The 16,522-nt window shown below is 51.6% G+C and overlaps 1 protein-coding gene across 1 annotated transcript in view; it reads right to left on the bottom strand.

Annotated features, from left to right (window-relative positions):
* Positions 1-16,522, bottom strand: part of RASGRP1 (RAS guanyl releasing protein 1) — a 51,953-nt gene continuing 35,431 nt past the window's right edge. Inside the window, exons 9-17 of the mRNA XM_054400094.1 lie at positions 13,744-14,019; positions 12,507-12,587; positions 11,026-11,130; positions 10,217-10,326; positions 8,608-8,752; positions 6,470-6,506; positions 4,203-4,349; positions 2,969-3,348; positions 1-135 (exon numbers count right to left, since the gene is read on the bottom strand). Coding sequence (XP_054256069.1) covers positions 1-135; positions 2,969-3,348; positions 4,203-4,349; positions 6,470-6,506; positions 8,608-8,752; positions 10,217-10,326; positions 11,026-11,130; positions 12,507-12,587; positions 13,744-14,019 — 1,416 coding nt within the window. The remainder of the gene's footprint in view (positions 136-2,968; positions 3,349-4,202; positions 4,350-6,469; positions 6,507-8,607; positions 8,753-10,216; positions 10,327-11,025; positions 11,131-12,506; positions 12,588-13,743; positions 14,020-16,522) is intronic.

Here is a 16,522-nt window from a genome sequence, read left to right as displayed (position 1 = left end):
CTACGAGCAGTCTCTGTGTTGCAGGTTGTGGACTACATGGTTTCTCCTCTGGATTGTGAGAGATTCAATTGTTTTGTGTGCCTGTTCCAGCTGGAGCTTTAAGCCTTCATTGACTGCCTTCAGAGTGTTTCTTTCCTAAAGAACAGCAACAAAAAAAAAGTTCAGGTTGAATGGCATGAAGAGCACAGAATTGTTTCTGTGGGAAGAGACCTCTGATATTAATCCAGTCCAGCCATCAATCCAACCCCACCATGGCCAAGAAACCCTGGCCCCAAGTGCCATGGACACACCTTTCAGGAACACCTCCAGGGATGAGGACTCCACCACCTCCCTGCGCAGCCTCTGTCAATTCCTGACCACTCTTGCAGTGAAGTTTTTCCTGATCACAGTCTCACAGTACATCAGAGGTTGGAAGGGAGCTCCAGAGATCATCCAGTCCAACCCCCCTGCCAGAGCAGCATCACCCAGGGGAGTCTGCACAGGAATGCATCCAGGGGAGATTGGAAAATCTCCAGAGAAGGAGACTCCACAACCTCTCTGGGCAGCCTGCTCCAGGGCTCCAACACCCTCACTGTAAGGAAGTTTTTCCTCATGTTGAGCTGAAACCTTCTCTGTTCAAGCTTGGACCTGTTGTTCCTTGGCTTATTCCTGTGCACCACCCAAAAGAGCCTGGGCCCCTCCACTCCACCCACCCCTCAGCTATTGATAGACATTGATCAGATCCCTCTCAGCCTTCTCTTCTCCACACTAAACAGCCCCAGGGCTCTCAGGCTCTCTTCACAGGGAGATTCTCAAGTCCCCTAAGCATCCTCCTGGCTCTCCATTGGATTGTCTCCAACCAAACCCTCCCCTGGCACAATTTCAGGGCATTCCCTCTCCTTCCATCATTAGATGCAGACTAGGGAGAAGAGCCCAACCCCCACCTCACTGCAGCCTCCTGTCAGGGAGCTGCAGAGAGCAGTGAAGTCTCCCCTCAGCCTCCTCTTCTCCAGACTACCCTAGCCCAGCTCCCTCAGCTGCTTCTCCCCAGCCCTGTTCTCCAGACCCTTCCTCCCTTTGTGAGGGCATTCAGTCATGATTGCAATATCCCCAAGTACCTCTAAGTTATTATTTAGAAGTCATTTAGACAAGGCGAAAAAAAATGAAGGGGAAAAAAAAAAGAGTTGTAGGTGTTATCAGTGGAACAGGAGCAGTAACTCATTTGAGCATTTCCCTGGTCACTCATCTATCCTCTTAAACATCAGCGAATCATAGAATCAGTCAGGGTTGGAAGGGACCACAAGGATCATCCAGTTCCAACCCCCTGCCATGGGCAGGGACACCTCACACTACATCAGCCTGGCCAGAGCCTCATCCAGCCTGGCTGCAAACACCTCCAGGGATGGGGCCTCAACCACCTCCCTGCACAACCCATTCCAGGCTCTCACCACTCTCATGGGGAAGAACTTCTTCCTCATATCCAGCCTGAATCTCCCCACTTCCAGCTTTATTCCATTCCCCCCAGTCCTGTCACTCCCTGACACCCTCAAAAGTCCCTCCCCAGCTTTCCTGTAGCCCCCTTCAGATACTGGAAGGCTACAAGAAGGTCTCCTGGGAGCCTTCTCTTCTCCAGACTGAACAGCCCCAACTCTCTCAGTCTGTCCTCACAGGAGAGGTGCTCCTGCCCTCTGCTCATCCTGAACATCTCCAGCAGCTGCTGCCTGGCAGTTGTGTCCACCACCTGCATCTATCTACCCTCCACTGCTGCTTCCAAAGAGGGCAAACAGCAACCCAGCTCCTACCTCACAGCTCTAGGGAGGGGATTGTCCCCTGGGACTCAGCTCTGGGGAGGCCACACCTGGAGTGTTGTGTCCAGTTTGGGGCACCTCAGTCCAAGAGAGATGTGGAGGTGCTGGAGCCAGGGCAGAGGAGGGCAAGGAAGCTGGGAAGGGCCTGGAGAAGAAATCTGATGAAGAGCAACTGAAGGAGCTGGGCATGGTTAGTGTGAAACAGAGGAGGCTGAGGGGAGACCTCATTGCTCTCTGCAACTACCTGAAAGGAGGTTGTGGAGAGGCTGCTGCTGGTCTCTTCTCACAGGTCATTAGTGATGGAACAAGAGGGAATGGCCTCAAGCTGTGACTGGGGAGGTTTAGACTGGACAGTAGGAAGATTTTCTTCCCATCAAGAGTGTTCAGGGATTGGAATGTGCTGCCCAGGAAGGTGGTGGATTCATAGAATCATAGACTCAACCAGGTTGGAAGAGACCTCCAAGATCCAACCTATCACCCAGCCCTAAGCAATCAACCAGACCATGGCACTAAGTACCTCATCCAGGCTCCTCTTGAACGTCTCCAGGGATGGAGACTCCACCACCTCCCTGGGCAGCACATCCCAATGGCAAGTCTCTCTCTGTGAAGAACTTCCTCCTCACATCCAGCCTGTACCTCCCCTGGCACAACTTGAGACTGTGTCCCCTCCTTCTGCTGCTGGTTGCCTGGGAGAAGAGACCAACCCCCACCTGGCTACAACCTCCCTTCAGGTAGCTGTAGAGAGCAATGAGGTCTCCCCTGAGCCTCCTCTTCTCCAGGCTAAACACCCCCAGCTCCCTCAGCCTCTCCTCACAGGGCTGTGCTCCAGACCTCTCCCCAGCTTTGTTGCCCTTCTCTGGACACCTTCCAGTACCTCAGCATCTCCAGTCCCCAGGCCTGGCTGTGTTTCAATGTGGTGCTTGGGGCTCTGGTTTAGGGGTGAGCCTTGTAGAGGAGAGTTCTGGGTTGGACTTGGAAATGCTGAGGGTCTCTTCCACCCTGAATGTTTCTGTGACTCTGTGATCTCTGTGTCTCTGTGATTTCTGTAATCCATTCTAGGGTTCTCTGACTGCTCTGACAATCACCTGCAGGGGGTCAGGGGACACCCTCCCACCCGGTCCCTCCCCCCTGCCCCTCCCAGCTCATCTGTGGGGATCAGCCTGCGTGCAGCCTCTGAGTACCTGCTCGAGTTCTTGGTAGGAGGGCTTGGAGCTGGGCTGCTCCTCCTTTGCCCTGTGGCTGCAGTCCTTGTTCTCCCATTTAACATAGGCCTTCCTGCGGCCCAGGAGGGGGCTTGGCCAGGGGGATGGGGGAGCAGCCTGCAGGTGGGGAGGATTTTCTGGCCCCCTGTGTTCCTTCTTCTCTGCCTGCCTACGAGAAGTAGCAGCAGCAGCCAGCAGGATGAGCTCAGTCTGGGTGCTTTTGTGGACCACAGCTGGTTTCAGCCTCACGGAGATCTTCTGAGCTGAGGAGCCCATGAGCATAATGGTTCGGTCCTTGGTGTCTTCGTTGTGTTCCACCACTTCTCCATTGGGAAATGGGAATGCTCCTTCTTCTTGTCCTGTGGTGAATGGAGTCAAGAGCTCAGCCCAGGAAAAGAGAATCAGGCAGCACAGTGACTAAACTTGGTATTGGGAAGGAAGAGAAGATCTTTACTGGTTTCACATTCATTGCCCTGGAGATTTCTCAGGGTTATGTCTCCTGAGCAACTCTTTGCCCTGTCTCAGGAACATAAATGTGGATCAATGAGAGGAAAAGAGGCTGGGAGGCCACAAGGAGGTCCCCTCAGAGCTTTCTCTTCTCCAGGCTGGACAGCCCCAACTCCCTCAGCCTGTCCTCATAGGACAGGAGCTCCAGCTAGAGACAAACCTCCTGAGGGCCAAGAGGTTTTATACAGACCCTGACTGGGTTGAGAGATGAAAGCTGGGGATTATTAGTTCAGTGTTGTCACAAATCCCACCTGAAAAAGAATTTCAAATGGTTGGCAAATTCATTTTAGCTAACAACAAGTTTCATTTGCCACTGCTTTTCTACAGCTCAGCCTAAAATACTTTGGCAGTTAAAAATAAAATCTGAGGGAAAAGAGGGGAGGGGGGGGGCAGGGAACCAAACTCACAATGTTAGAAACGGAAGGCAAAAAAAAAAACCCAACCCTGCAATGAAGAGGTATTTAAAGAGACTCATTTCAGGTAAAGTGATTTCTGCTGGTGGGAAGAAAACAAAACAAGGCTGCACATGGGAACACAGGAAGGGAAAGGACAAAGGCAGTGGACCTGCAGTGGTCTTCCCTGGTACCTGGCTCCAGTTGAGATGCTGATGACACACTGCACCTAAACCCCTCCAATGATGCTGGAAAAGGAGCACAGCAAAGAGGATCTCAGATCTTTGCATCTTTTTCCTGAGATCTTTTCTCACCATGGAATTGTTCCTTGACTCCTACTGGGCAGAGGCTTGAAGCAAGAGCAGATGTTGGGCTGCTGTCTGCGACTGAAGTTTTGGATCTCCTCTTGCACTCTATCACAATCAGGTCCTTGCACTGCTTGTGACAGTTCATTCCACAGTCTGAAAGCAAAGCACAGTTGGCACACACACTCAGCCTTGGTTTAGAGCCAGACAGATTTCAATCACAGAATCACAGAAACATTCAGGTTGGAAGAGACCCTCAGGATCACCAAGTCCAACCCACAACCCTACTCTACAAGGCTCACCCCTAAACCAGAGCCCCAAGCACCACAGCCAAACCACCTTGAAACACAGCCAGGCTTGGGGACTCCACCACCTCCCTGGGCAGCACATTCCAATCCCTGAACACTCTTGATGGGAAGAAAATCTTCCTACTGTCCAGTCTAAACCTCCCCAGTTGTAGCTTGAGGCCATTCCCTCTTGTTCCATCACTAATGACCTGTGAGAAGAGACCAGCAGCAGCCTCTCCACAACCTCCTTTTAGGTAGTTGCAGAGAGCAATGAGGTCTCCCCTCAGCCTCCTCTGTTTCACACTAACCATCCCCAGCTCCTTCAGTTGCTCTTCATCAGATTTCTTCTCCAGGCCCTTCCCAGCTTCCTTGCCCTCCTCTGCCCTCCCTCCAGGTTTGCTCTTTTACCTCTTCCAAAAGGGGCACAAGAAAAATGCTGACACAAAGGATTGGACAGAATTGGAGAGTTTGGATGGAAATGCAATTCACAACTCCATACAACAGCACTGAGCATACAAAAGACCCCAAAATCCATGGGCTGGGCTTAACACAGCAGCTCATTAGCCAAAGCTTCACACAAGCCTCCCTTTAAACCAGGCCAACAAACCCAAGCCTTCATGCCCACCCCCCAAGCCTCTCTACCCTCCACACCATTGTGACACAGCTAAAATTCAGCTTGGCAGCTCCAGCCCTAACTGGCAGCATTGCCAAGGCTGACACCAGGTCTCCCCTGCAAGAGAGAACAGCCTGGGCATCCTCCTGGGAGGAGAGAGGGGGGGAAAGGGGAAGAAAACTGACTCTGCAGCCTGTTTTATAGGGATGCAGGAATTGTGGGAATGAAATACAGCTCCTTGTCCACATCCTGGACCTCTCTAGCCTCTGGAGGTTTTCAACTTTGTGGTTCTTAAAGGCACCTAGCCCCTAAACTATCAGAGGAACCTAAAGCCAGCTTTTAGTCTGGGTTGCCTCTCCAGGAAGCAAGAAAGTTGCTTGGATGTTCTCTACCTGCATGAGGTGCAACAACATCCAACTGGCAGAGAGACCAAGGACATCCCTGCACCAAAACCCCTTTTCATCCTGCAGCAACATTCTGACTGCCTGAGCTGCAGAGAGAGCAGGAAGAAACCTCTGCCAAACACCTGCTCTGCACGCCTTGCAGACAGAATTACTGAGGATGGAATAGACCTCTGAGATCATCCAGTCCAGCCTATGACCTAACACCAGCACATGGACTAGAGCAGGTCACTAAGTGGTGTTTGCACCCCTTGGAACACAAGGGGCTGCTGCCAAACCCTCTGAACTCAGGGATGGTTTGCAGAGGGCTGGAGCTAGCAGTTAGGAGTTCCTTCATTGTGTTATGGATGTGCTGGAAGGTGTCCAGAGAAGCACCACAAGGATGAGCAGAGGGCTGGAGCTCAGCTGCCATGAGGACAGGCTGAGAGAGTTGGGGTTGTGCAGTCTGGAGAAGAGAAGGCTCTGAGGAGACCTTCTTGTGGCCTTCCAGTATCTGAAGAGGGCTCCAAGAAAGCTGGGGAGGGAATTTTTAGTGTATCAGGTAGTGACAGGAGTGGGAGGAAATGAATCCAACTAGAGGAGGGCAGATTTAGGTTAGAAGTTAAGAAGTTCTTCCCCATGAGGGTGGTGAGAGACTGGCACAGGTTGCCCAGGGAGGTGGTGGAAGCCTCATCCCTGGAGGTTTTTGCAGCCAGGCTGGATGTGGCTGTGAGCAACCTGCTGTAGTGTGAGGTGTCCCTGCCCATGGCAGGGGGGTTGGAACTGGATGAGCCTTGAGGTCCCTTCCAACCCTGACAATTCAGTGATTCTGTACTCGCTCCCATTCTGGACCAGCTGTATGTCATTCTGTGCTTGACTTGGTCTTCTCCTCCCTGAGAGGTCAGATAAACAGGTCCCCAGGATCTCAGGATGACCATGGGGTTCCACCACTCACCAGCAGTTTTAGATTAGAACAAACCAAAGGTACTTTCTTACCTTTGCATCTGTATCCTTGCTTAATGACTCCCCACAGCTGAAATTCAAACAGAAAGACCATGGATTAAGAGATTTCCCTGGGCACCAGATACCACCAGATGAGACAAGAAAGTCCATTAGAAGTTCCACTCACTTGTAAGATCTGAGCACCTCCAGAATACCTTCTCAAGTAAGCTTAGAATCTGAACTCTTTCCCTCTTTACCATAAGGTAAAGATAATAACTCATGTGTGGTCCTCAGTCACAAACAAAATACCTTCAGTCAGTCTCTACTGAACACATCAGCAGATCTGACAGCTCCCAGAGATTTTGTGGTGCTGGAGGAGAGGAAGAATTCTCTCTCAGCACCTTTGTACCTTCAGCCAGTCTCAACTGAACACTCAGCAGCTCTGACAGCTTCCAGAGTTTGTGGAGCTGGAGGAGATGAAGAATTCTCTCTCAGCACCTTGGTATCTGGAGCCAGTATCTACTGAACACATCAGCAGATCCGAGAGCTCCCAGAGTTTGTGGAGCTGGAGGAGAGGAAGAATTCTCTCTCAGCACCTTTGTACCTGGAGCCAGTCTCTGCTGAACACATCAGCAGATCCGAGAGCTCCCAGAGTTTGTGGAGCTGAAAGAGAGGAAGAATTCTCTCTCAGCAACCTTGTTTGTACCTCGAGCCAGTCTCTGCTGAACACATCAGCAGATCCGAGAGCTCCCAGAGTTTGTGGAGCTGAAAGAGAGGAAGAATTCTCTCTCAGCAACCTTGTTTGTACCTCGAGCCAGTCTCTACTGAACACATCAGCAGATCCGAGAGCTCCCAGAGTTCGTGGAGCTGGAGGAGAGGAAGAATTCTCTCTCAGCACCTTTGTACCTTGAGCCAGTCTCTGCTGAACACATCAGCAGCTCTGACAGCTCCCAGGGAGTTCATGGAGCTGGAGCAGGTGGAGAATTCTCTCTCAGCATCCTTGTTTGATCCCAGCTGAGCTGAGGATTGGGAGGACTCAGTTTTACTGAATCTTTCTGGGACACAGGCAAGGGGCAGGAAATGTCTGTACCAGGACATGGAAGGCTCTGGAATTGTAAACCTGAGACTGTGGTTGGTCACACAATTCCCCATCACCACCACCAGGTAGGAGATACCTTCAAACAGATGATAGCAGTGCCCAGAGGGGTGCCAAGGATACCTCCAAGAGCTACACAGGCAGAAGCCTGGTGCTCTATGTAACTTCACTGCTGTCTTCTACAGATCCCTTAGGAGCAAGTTCTGCACCATGAGGGTGGTAGAACATTCCCAAACAGCATCTATCAAAGGATACCCAGGAATACTGCAAGGGTTTAGAAGGAGAAGAGATGAAGCAGGGATGCAAAGACAAACTCTTTACCCCCCTCTCTCCCCATCAGTTTTGGAATCCAGCACCTGAGCTTACCTGAGGGTTTCCAGTGAAGCAGGTGACCCAAAAGAGCAAGAAAAAGCAACGGCTGCAAGTGAAGCACATGAGAGGCTCACTGCAGACTCCACCAAGAGAATGACATTGGAGTGCCTGGCAGAAAAGGAGTCCCTGGCTCATGGAAGAATGGCTCTGGAAGCAGGGCATGAAAGTGATCAGGGCGCTGGAGCAGCTCTGCTGTGAGGACAGGATGAGGGAGCTGGGGGTGTGCAGCCTGGAGAAGAGAAGACTCCAGGCAGACCTAAGAGCAGCCTGCCAGGACCTGAAGGGGCTACAAGAAGGCTGCAGAGGGCAGGGACGAGGGACAATGGTTTGAAAGGAGAGCAGATTGAGATTGGATGTGAGGAACAAGTTCTGCACCAGGAGGCTGCTGGAATGCTGCAAGAGGTTGCCCAGGGAGGTGGTTGAGGTCCCATCCCTGGAGATATTCAAGGTTCGACTTGAACAAGGCTCTGGGCAACCTGATCTAGTTGAGAATGTCCCTGCAGACTGCAGGAGGGTTGGACTGGATGACCTTTGGAGGTCCCTTCCAACCCAAAGCATTTCCTGATTCCATGATTTCTGTGTGAGACACTACTGGTTTTTATGAGATTAAAAAAAAAAAAACAAACCACAGAGAGAGAAAGAGAGAGAGAGAGAGAGAAAGAGAGAGCATCATTCCAAGCAACCATAGCAGAATTGAATCAAAAAAAACAAAAAAGTAGCTTACAAATCCAGCACAGTTGTCACAGAAAGTAGGCCTTAGGTAAGTGGTCTCTTGAAAGTTGTGAGCAAAGCCAAGTCCCAGCTTGGAATAGATGGAGCTGGCCCTCATGAAGTAAGCTGTGATTTCATCCCTGCTGATCAGCCCTTCCCTGCAAACAGACAAGAGAAGTTATTTGCCAGACCTACCCAAGGAGAGTCAACACAACCTTCCCTCACAACTTTGATGCTGAGCTGCATCTTTGGTCTCCTTAGCTATTCACACAGCAATCCATACTCCAAGCACAAGTACAGGCTGGGCAGTGACTGCCTGGAAAGCAGCCCTGAGCAAGCAGAGCCTGGGCTGCAGCAAGAGAAGTGTGGCCAGCAGGGCAGGGAGGGGATTCTCCCCCTCTGCTCCACTCTGCTGAGACCACACCTGGAGCACTGTGTCCAGTTCTGGAGCCTCTGTTACAAGAGAGATCTGGAGGTGCTGGAAGGTGTCCAGAGAAGGGCCACCAGGATGAGCAGAGGGCTGGAGCTGCTCTGCTATGAGGACAGACTGAGAGAGTTGGGGTTGTACAGTCTGGAGAGGAGAAGGCTCCCAGGTGACCTTCTTGTGGCCTTCCAGTATCTGAAGGGGGCTCCAAGAAAGCTGGGGAGGGACTTTTTAGGGTGTCAGGGAGTGATAGGACTGGGGGGAATGGAATAAAGCTGGAAGTGGGGAGATTCAGGCTGGATGTGAGGAAGAAGTTCTTCCCCATGAGAGTGGTGAGAGCCTGGAATGGGTTGTGCAGGGAGGTGGTTGAGGCTCCATCCCTGGAGGTGTTTAAGGCCAGGCTGGATGAGGCTCTGGCCAGGCTGATGTAGTGTGAGGTGTCCCTGCCCATGGCAGGGGGGTTGGAACTGGATGAGCCTTGTGGTCCCTTCCAACCCTGACAATTCTTTGGTTCTATGTTTTCCTTTTATTCCTTTTGTAGTGTTTAAAGCAGGACATGATTTGTTTGAAGGAGGAAAACGAAAGATGCTTATAAAACAGCCCTGCACAAACAGAAAAAAACAATGTAAAGTGTAGTCCTCCTAAAAGTGGAGGTGAGAGGAGACCTCATTGCTGTCTACAACTACCTAAAAGGAGGTTGTGGAGAGGCTGCTGCTGGTCTCTTCTCACAGGTCATTAGTGATAGAACAAGAGGGAATGGCCTCAAGCTGTGACTGGGGAGGTTTAGACTGGACAGTAGGAAGATTTTCTTCCCATCAAGAGTGGTCAGGGATTGGAATGTGCTGCCCAGGGAGGTGGTGGAGTCCCCAAGCCTGGCTGTGTTTCAAGGTGGTTTGGATGTGGTGCTTGGGGCTCTGGTTTAGGGGTGAGCCTTGTAGAGTAGGGTTGTGGGTTGGACTTGGTGATGCTGAGGGTCTCTTCCAACCTGAATGTTTCTGTGACTCTGTGATATTGCAACCCTGAGAAAATAGAATTGAAACACACACCAAAAAAAATCCTAAACAAAGAAACAAAAAAACCCAACCCAAACAAACAGAAAACCCCCACAAAAAACCCAACCCACAAAAAATCCCACAGGACTCTCCCAAAAAGCAGATGCTCCCAAGTTGCTAGGCAGAGCTAGGGGCTGGGTACTCACCAGTCCTTAGCCATTACACAGAATGAGAATGGAAAACTGGCAGCTATCTTCTCAAACTCCTCCTGGGAGATGTATCCATCCTGGTCATGGTCATAGTTTTTGAAGACAGACTGTGCAAGAAAAGAGGGGAATGGGTGACAGCAAGGATGGGCTGCATGGCCACTTGACAAAGCCTCCACTGCACTCAGGGCTTTCCTCCCCCACTTTCTCCCAGTGCAACACTATCTGGGTTGGGGTTTTCTTTGACTTGAAGCTAAAGAAGCCCTCACAAAGTCTGCATTTGGAGCAAAATGGAGAGAAGTCAACAGAGGCTGAGCTAACTGCTTCCCTGCACACTGACAGCTTTTTTCTGTGTTGCTTTAAGACCTTTATTTGCTTTAAGATCATTAAGTTCTGCACCAGGAGGCTGCTGGAACACTGCAACAGGTTGCCCAGGGGGGTAGTTGAGGTCCCATCCCTGGAGATATTCAAGGTGAGGCTGGACAAGGCTCTGAGCAACCTGATTTAGTGGAGGATGTCCCTGCTGACTGCAGGGGGTTGGACTGGATGAGCTTTGGAGGTGCCTTCCGACCCAGGCCAGTCCATGCTTCTAAGCACACAAATGAGCATTCACAGCTCCTGCTGGCTCCTTAGAGTGGAATTTCCTTCCATGCCTCCTGGGGCACTGCTGCTGTTTACAGGCAGGCAGAAACACCTATCTGTGAGGAGAGAAGTGCTTCCCAGCAGCTCTCAATCCCTTTCTGCATCTTCTCACAGCTAAGGATATGATCCACAGATGACCTGGAAGTCAAAGGGCCAAGCATACTTACATCTACCATCCTCTGAACGTGCTTGCTGATGGTCTTTGGATCAGGCTTGGGGGCTACTCCTGAGGCCCAGTCTGCAACTACAGGTGGTCTGGAAGGTGTCATAGGCTGGAATAAATGGAATGGAACTTCATTAGTGCCCCATGGAAAGATTTTGCAGTCCTGCATTGCTTCCAGCTGTGAGCATGGACTGCGTGTGACCCAGCCTGCTGTGCCCACATCATGCTTTTGACAGTCCCCTGGTGCTTCAGGGGAAGCTCTTCCCTGGGCTGTCCAAAACAGTGGCACAGGTCACTGCCAGCCCCACAAATTCAACATCATTTCCATATTTATACCACAGTATCACAGAACATTACAGGTTGGAAGGGAGCTCCAGAGATCATCCAGTCCAATCCCCCTGCCAGAGCAGCAGCACCCAGGGGAGTCTGCACAGGAATGCAGCCAGGTGGGGTTGGAAAGTCTCCAGAGAAGGAGACAATGTCTGGATTTAATCATTTGAATCACAGGAGAATAATTTCATGTAAAGGAATCAGTGTGCATGGCCAGGACTGAGCCTGGTGGGCTGTCTCCAAACAACTTCATCTGACTTTGTGTTCACATTGCAAAACTTTGACCTGGTGTCAACCCTTTCATAGAGGGAATGGTTTGAAGCTGAGGCAGAGCAGGGTTAGACTGGAGCTGAGGAAGAAGTTCTTCAGTAGGAGGGTGCTGAGACTCTGGCACAGGCTGCCCAGGGAGGCTGTGGCTGCCTCCTCCCTGGGGATGTTAAAGGCCAGGGTGGATGAGGCCTTGAGCAGCTGAGTCTAGCTGAGAGGTGTCCCTGGGCATGGTGGGAAGGTTGGAGCAGAGGAGCTCTGAGGTCCCTTCCAACCTGAGCCATTCTGGGATTCTATGTTGGCTCTGCCTCCATTTCAGTTATAACTGATTAGTTACTACACCTCAGCAGCTAAGTTTTGATTTCTCACTGGTTCACACTGAATTGCTCTCCCTGTTAACTTGTGGGACACTCACTGGGGAGAGACTTTTTAGGATGCTGGATAGTGATAGGACTGGGGAGGATGGAGCAAAACTAGGAATGGGTAGACTCAGATTGGATGTTAGGAAGAAATTCTGCCCCATGAGGGTGGTGAGAGACTGGCACAGGTTGCCCAGGGAGGTGGTGGAAGCCTCATCCCTGGAGGTTTTTGCAGCCAGGCTGGATGTGGCTGTGAGCAACCTGCTGTAGTGTGAGATGTCCCTGCCCATGGCAGGGGGGTTGGAACTGGATGATCCTTGAGGTCCCTTCCAACCCTGACAGTTCTGTGATTCTATGCTTTCACAGACTTTGCTCAGTCTGTAAAGCTAAAATGTTTTCAGTTCAGCATGAACCAAAAAAAAAAAACCAAAAACCAAAAAAACCCAAGGAATGCAAAGGAACAAAAATCACATTGCTCAGATAAAGAAATCATCTTTGTGTTTGTGAGGAACATGCCAAAGGTCCTTACAGCAGCACGGTGGCTCCGTGGCTCTCGCGCGTAGGACAGCTCATAGATTTCATCCTCGGTGTAGTAAAGGTCAAGGGACAGCTGGAACACAAACACAACAGCAGGTGAACCCCAGACCAGCCACAGCTACTTGGTGAACTTCTTCCTGGCATGCATCTGCACTTTTCTTTTTTTGGGAAGGATTAATTTTTAGTTTAGGTGGCAGCTAGGAGGAAAAGAAAACTGCAGGTGAGCTGCACAGGTGACTTGCAATGGGCACAGCTGGAAACTCCAGACTGCTTGTGGCATGATCTGAACAGCTCTGACAGCACACAGCTACAGTCAGGAGCACAGCAACTGACTCTGGGCAGAAGCAGCAGTCAGGTAATTTACTGCTAAGTGGCTCAACACAGGAGTTCAGAGGGGTGTGATCACAGGAAGGGCTTGGAAGGGACTTCTGAAGGTCATCCAGTCCAACCCCCCCTGGCAGAGCAGGACCAGAGAATCCAGCACAGGTCACACAGGAACACATCCAGATGGGGCTGGAAAGGCTCCAGAGAAGGAGACTCCACAACCTCTCTGGGCAGCCTGTTCCAGTGCTCTGGCACCCTCACAGTCAAGAAGTTCCTCCTCATGTTGAGGTGCAACCTCCTGTGCTGCAGTTTCTATCCATTACCCCTTGTGATCAGGGGCACAGTGTCCAGTGGTTCTCCCCAGGGATCAGTACTGGGCACAGGTGTGTTCAAGATCTTCATCAAACTGGATGAGAGGATTGAGTTGGACCCCCAGTAAGGTCATTGGTGATACCGAACTGGGGGTGGCTGACACCCCTCAGGCTGTGCTGCCATCCAACCAGAGCTGGACAGGCTGAGAGCTGGCTGCAGGCAAACCTCATGAAGGGCAATAAGGACAAGTGCAGAGTCCTGCAGCTGGGCAGGAATAACAGCAGGCACCAGGACAGGTTAGAGGCTGCCCTGCTGGAAAGCAGCTCCACGGAGAAAGACCTTGGAGTGCTGGTGGGCAGCAAGTTCTGCATGGGACAGCAAAGTGCCCTTGTGGCCAAGAGAGCCAATGGGATCCTGGGGGGCAGCAAGAGAAGTGTGGCCAGCAGCTCTGAGGAAATTCTGCACCCCCTCTACTCTGCCCTGCTGCAATCCTGTGTCCAGTTTGGGGCTCCCCAGTTCCAGAGCCAGGGTTGCTGGAGGGGTGCATGACATCACTTTCAAATGGGAGCATTTCCCTCCTCCAGCAGACTCACTGTAAGCAAATGAACCAGGTCCATATTAGCCTCCAGAGGAAGTGGCATCTCCTGGAGCTGTACCAGCTCATTGATGTGGTTGTAGAGAGAGTAGAGTTTGTAGATGTTAATTTTTTTGTCCTCCAAGTAGTCTGGCATGCCCTCATAAAGTGATATCAAGTCTTTCAGGTGGACCCCAAGGATGGGGATCTTGAAGTTGGTGCACTCGCTGTAGGCTCGTCGGTAGCTGTCGTAGTTCCTGTAGGATGAGAGCAGTTCTGTCATGTCATTAAATACCTGGGAAGAAACAGAGACAGAAGTCATCAACCTTGGTACCTTACTGCTCTCCTGCTCCTGCAATCACAGGCTTGGCAGCAGTGCCACAGAGTCAACTTGGAGGCCTGTGGGCAGTGGTGTTCCCCAAGGATCAGGACTGGCTCCAGTTTTGTTCAAGATCTTTATCAGTGACCTGGAGGAGGGGATTGAAAGCACCCTCAGCAAGTTCCTGATGATACAAAACTTGGGGGGGGTGGGGGGGGAGGTTGGCTGACACCCCTCAGGCTGCGCTGCCATCCAACCAGAGCTGGCTGCAGGCAAACCTCATGAAGGGCAATAAGGACAAGTGCAGAGTCCTGCAGCTGGGCAGGAATAACAGCAGGCACCAGGACAGGTTAGAGACTGCCCTGCTGGAAAGCAGCTCCACAGAGAAAGACCTTGGAGTGCTGGTGGGCAGCAAGTTCTGCATGGGACAGCAAAGTGCCCTTGTGGCCAAGAGAGCCAATGGGATCCTGGGGGGCAGCAAGAAAAGTGTGGCCAGCAGGGCTGGGGAGGTTCTGCTGCCCCTCTGCTCTGCCCTGCTGAGACCACAGCTGCAATCCTGTGTCCAGTTTGGGGCTCCCCAGTTCAAGAGAGACAGAGACCTGCTGGAGAGAGTCCAAGGGAGAGCCAGGAGGATGCTTAGGGGACTTGAGCATCTCCCCTTTGGAGAGAGACTGAGAGCCCTGGGGGTGTTTAGTCTGGAGAAGAGAAGGCTGAGAGGGATCTGATCAATGTCTATCAATAGCTGAGGGGTAGGGGTCAAGGGGAGGGGGCCAGGCTCTTTTGGGTGCTGCACAGCAGTAAGCCAAGGAACAATGGGATTAAACTTCAACATAGATGATTGCACCTCCACATGAGGAGAAACTTCTTTCCAGTGAGGGTGTTGGAGCCCTGGAGCAGGCTGCCCAGAGAGGTTGTGGAGTCTCCTTCTCTGGAGACTTTCCAACCCCACCTGGATGCATTCCTGTGCAGACTCCCCTGGGGGATGCTGCTGTGGCAGGAGGGTTGGACTGGATGATCTCTGGAGCTCCCTTCCAACCTCTAATGTCGTGTGGAGCTGTGAACACCAGAATCTCCCATCCTATGGCTAAAGGGTTCACTCACAGCCACTCTTGATAAAGGATTCCAAAATTGTAGGCTTCAAATGCAGTTAGGGATTCATCCCATCCTGTAACTCTCTATCTAGAGATAATCCATAGCTTGATCCATAACACTGACCTTCCCCATTCCCTACTTAGTCCAAGAAAAGCAGCAGGATTCTCTCAAATCACAGTTAATGCATCAGCACAGCACAAGCTCTCTGAGCTTGATCACAGCAATCAGCTTCACCTTACAATGTGGAATGCACTTCTCTGGTTGCCAGGTCACCATCTGGAACTGCTGGCATTGGAAAGTCCTGGCAGAGAAACTCTACACTGCCCTGTGGTGCCATCACACAGTGACCTACTGCACCTGTGAGCTTGCAGCACAGAAGGCCAGTGGCAGCCTGGGCTGCATCCAAAGCAGCTGGAGAGAGGGGATCCTGCCTCTCTGCTCTGCTCTGGGGAGACCTCACCTGCAGTGCTGCATCCAGCTCTGGAGCCCTCAGCACAGGAAGGACATGGACCTGATGGAGAGGGTCCCAAGGAGGGCCAGGAAAATGTTAAGGGCTTGGAGCAGCTTTGCTCTGAGGACAGGCTGAGGGAGCTGGGGGTGTGCAGCCTGGAGAAGAGAAGGCTCCAGGCAGACCTAAGAGCAGCCTGCCAGGACCTGAAGGGGCTCCAAGAAGGCTGCAGAGGGACTGTTCCCAAAGGTCTGCAGGGACTGGATGAGGGACAATGGTTTGAAATGAGAGCAGAGCAGATTGAGATTGGATGTGAGGAACAAGTTCTGCACCAGGAGGCTGCTGGAACACTGCAACAGGTTGCCCAGGGAGGTGGTTGTGGCCCCATCCCTGCAGACATTCAAGGTCAGGCTGGACAAGGCTCTGAGCAACCTGATCTAGTTGGGGATGTCCCTGCTGACTGCAGAGGGGGTTGGACTGGATGAGCTTTGGAGGTTGCTTCAACCCAAAGCAGTCAATGATTCTATGATTCTAACTTCTTCTACAGCTGCAGAAGAAACAACATAAAGGACATTGAAGGGCCCAATGAATCTGAAGTCCAGCAGTGTAAGCACTTCTCTTGCTTAAAACTAGACAAGTACAAAGCTGACTCCACAGACAATCAGTGACACAGACAATACTTTCTTGTGGAAGGTCCTGTCTGACCCTTTGATCTTTAACCTTCACCAACTGGTTAATTACAGTGAAACTTTAAAGGGTGCTCTCACAGGATCAGAGGATGTCAGGGGTTGGAAGGGTCCCCCAGAGATCATCCAGTCCAGCCCCCCTGCCAGAGCAGGACCAGAGACTCCAGCAGAGGTCACACAGGAACACGTCCAGATGGGGCTGGAAAGGCTCCAGAGAAGGAGACTCCACAACCTCTCTGGGCAGCCTGTTCCA

The sequence above is a fragment of the Indicator indicator genome, chromosome 4, assembly GCF_027791375.1.
Source record: "Indicator indicator isolate 239-I01 chromosome 4, UM_Iind_1.1, whole genome shotgun sequence".
In the NCBI taxonomy this organism is placed as follows: Eukaryota; Metazoa; Chordata; class Aves; order Piciformes; family Indicatoridae; genus Indicator; species Indicator indicator.
This window is presented reverse-complemented; position numbering and strand designations above follow the sequence as displayed.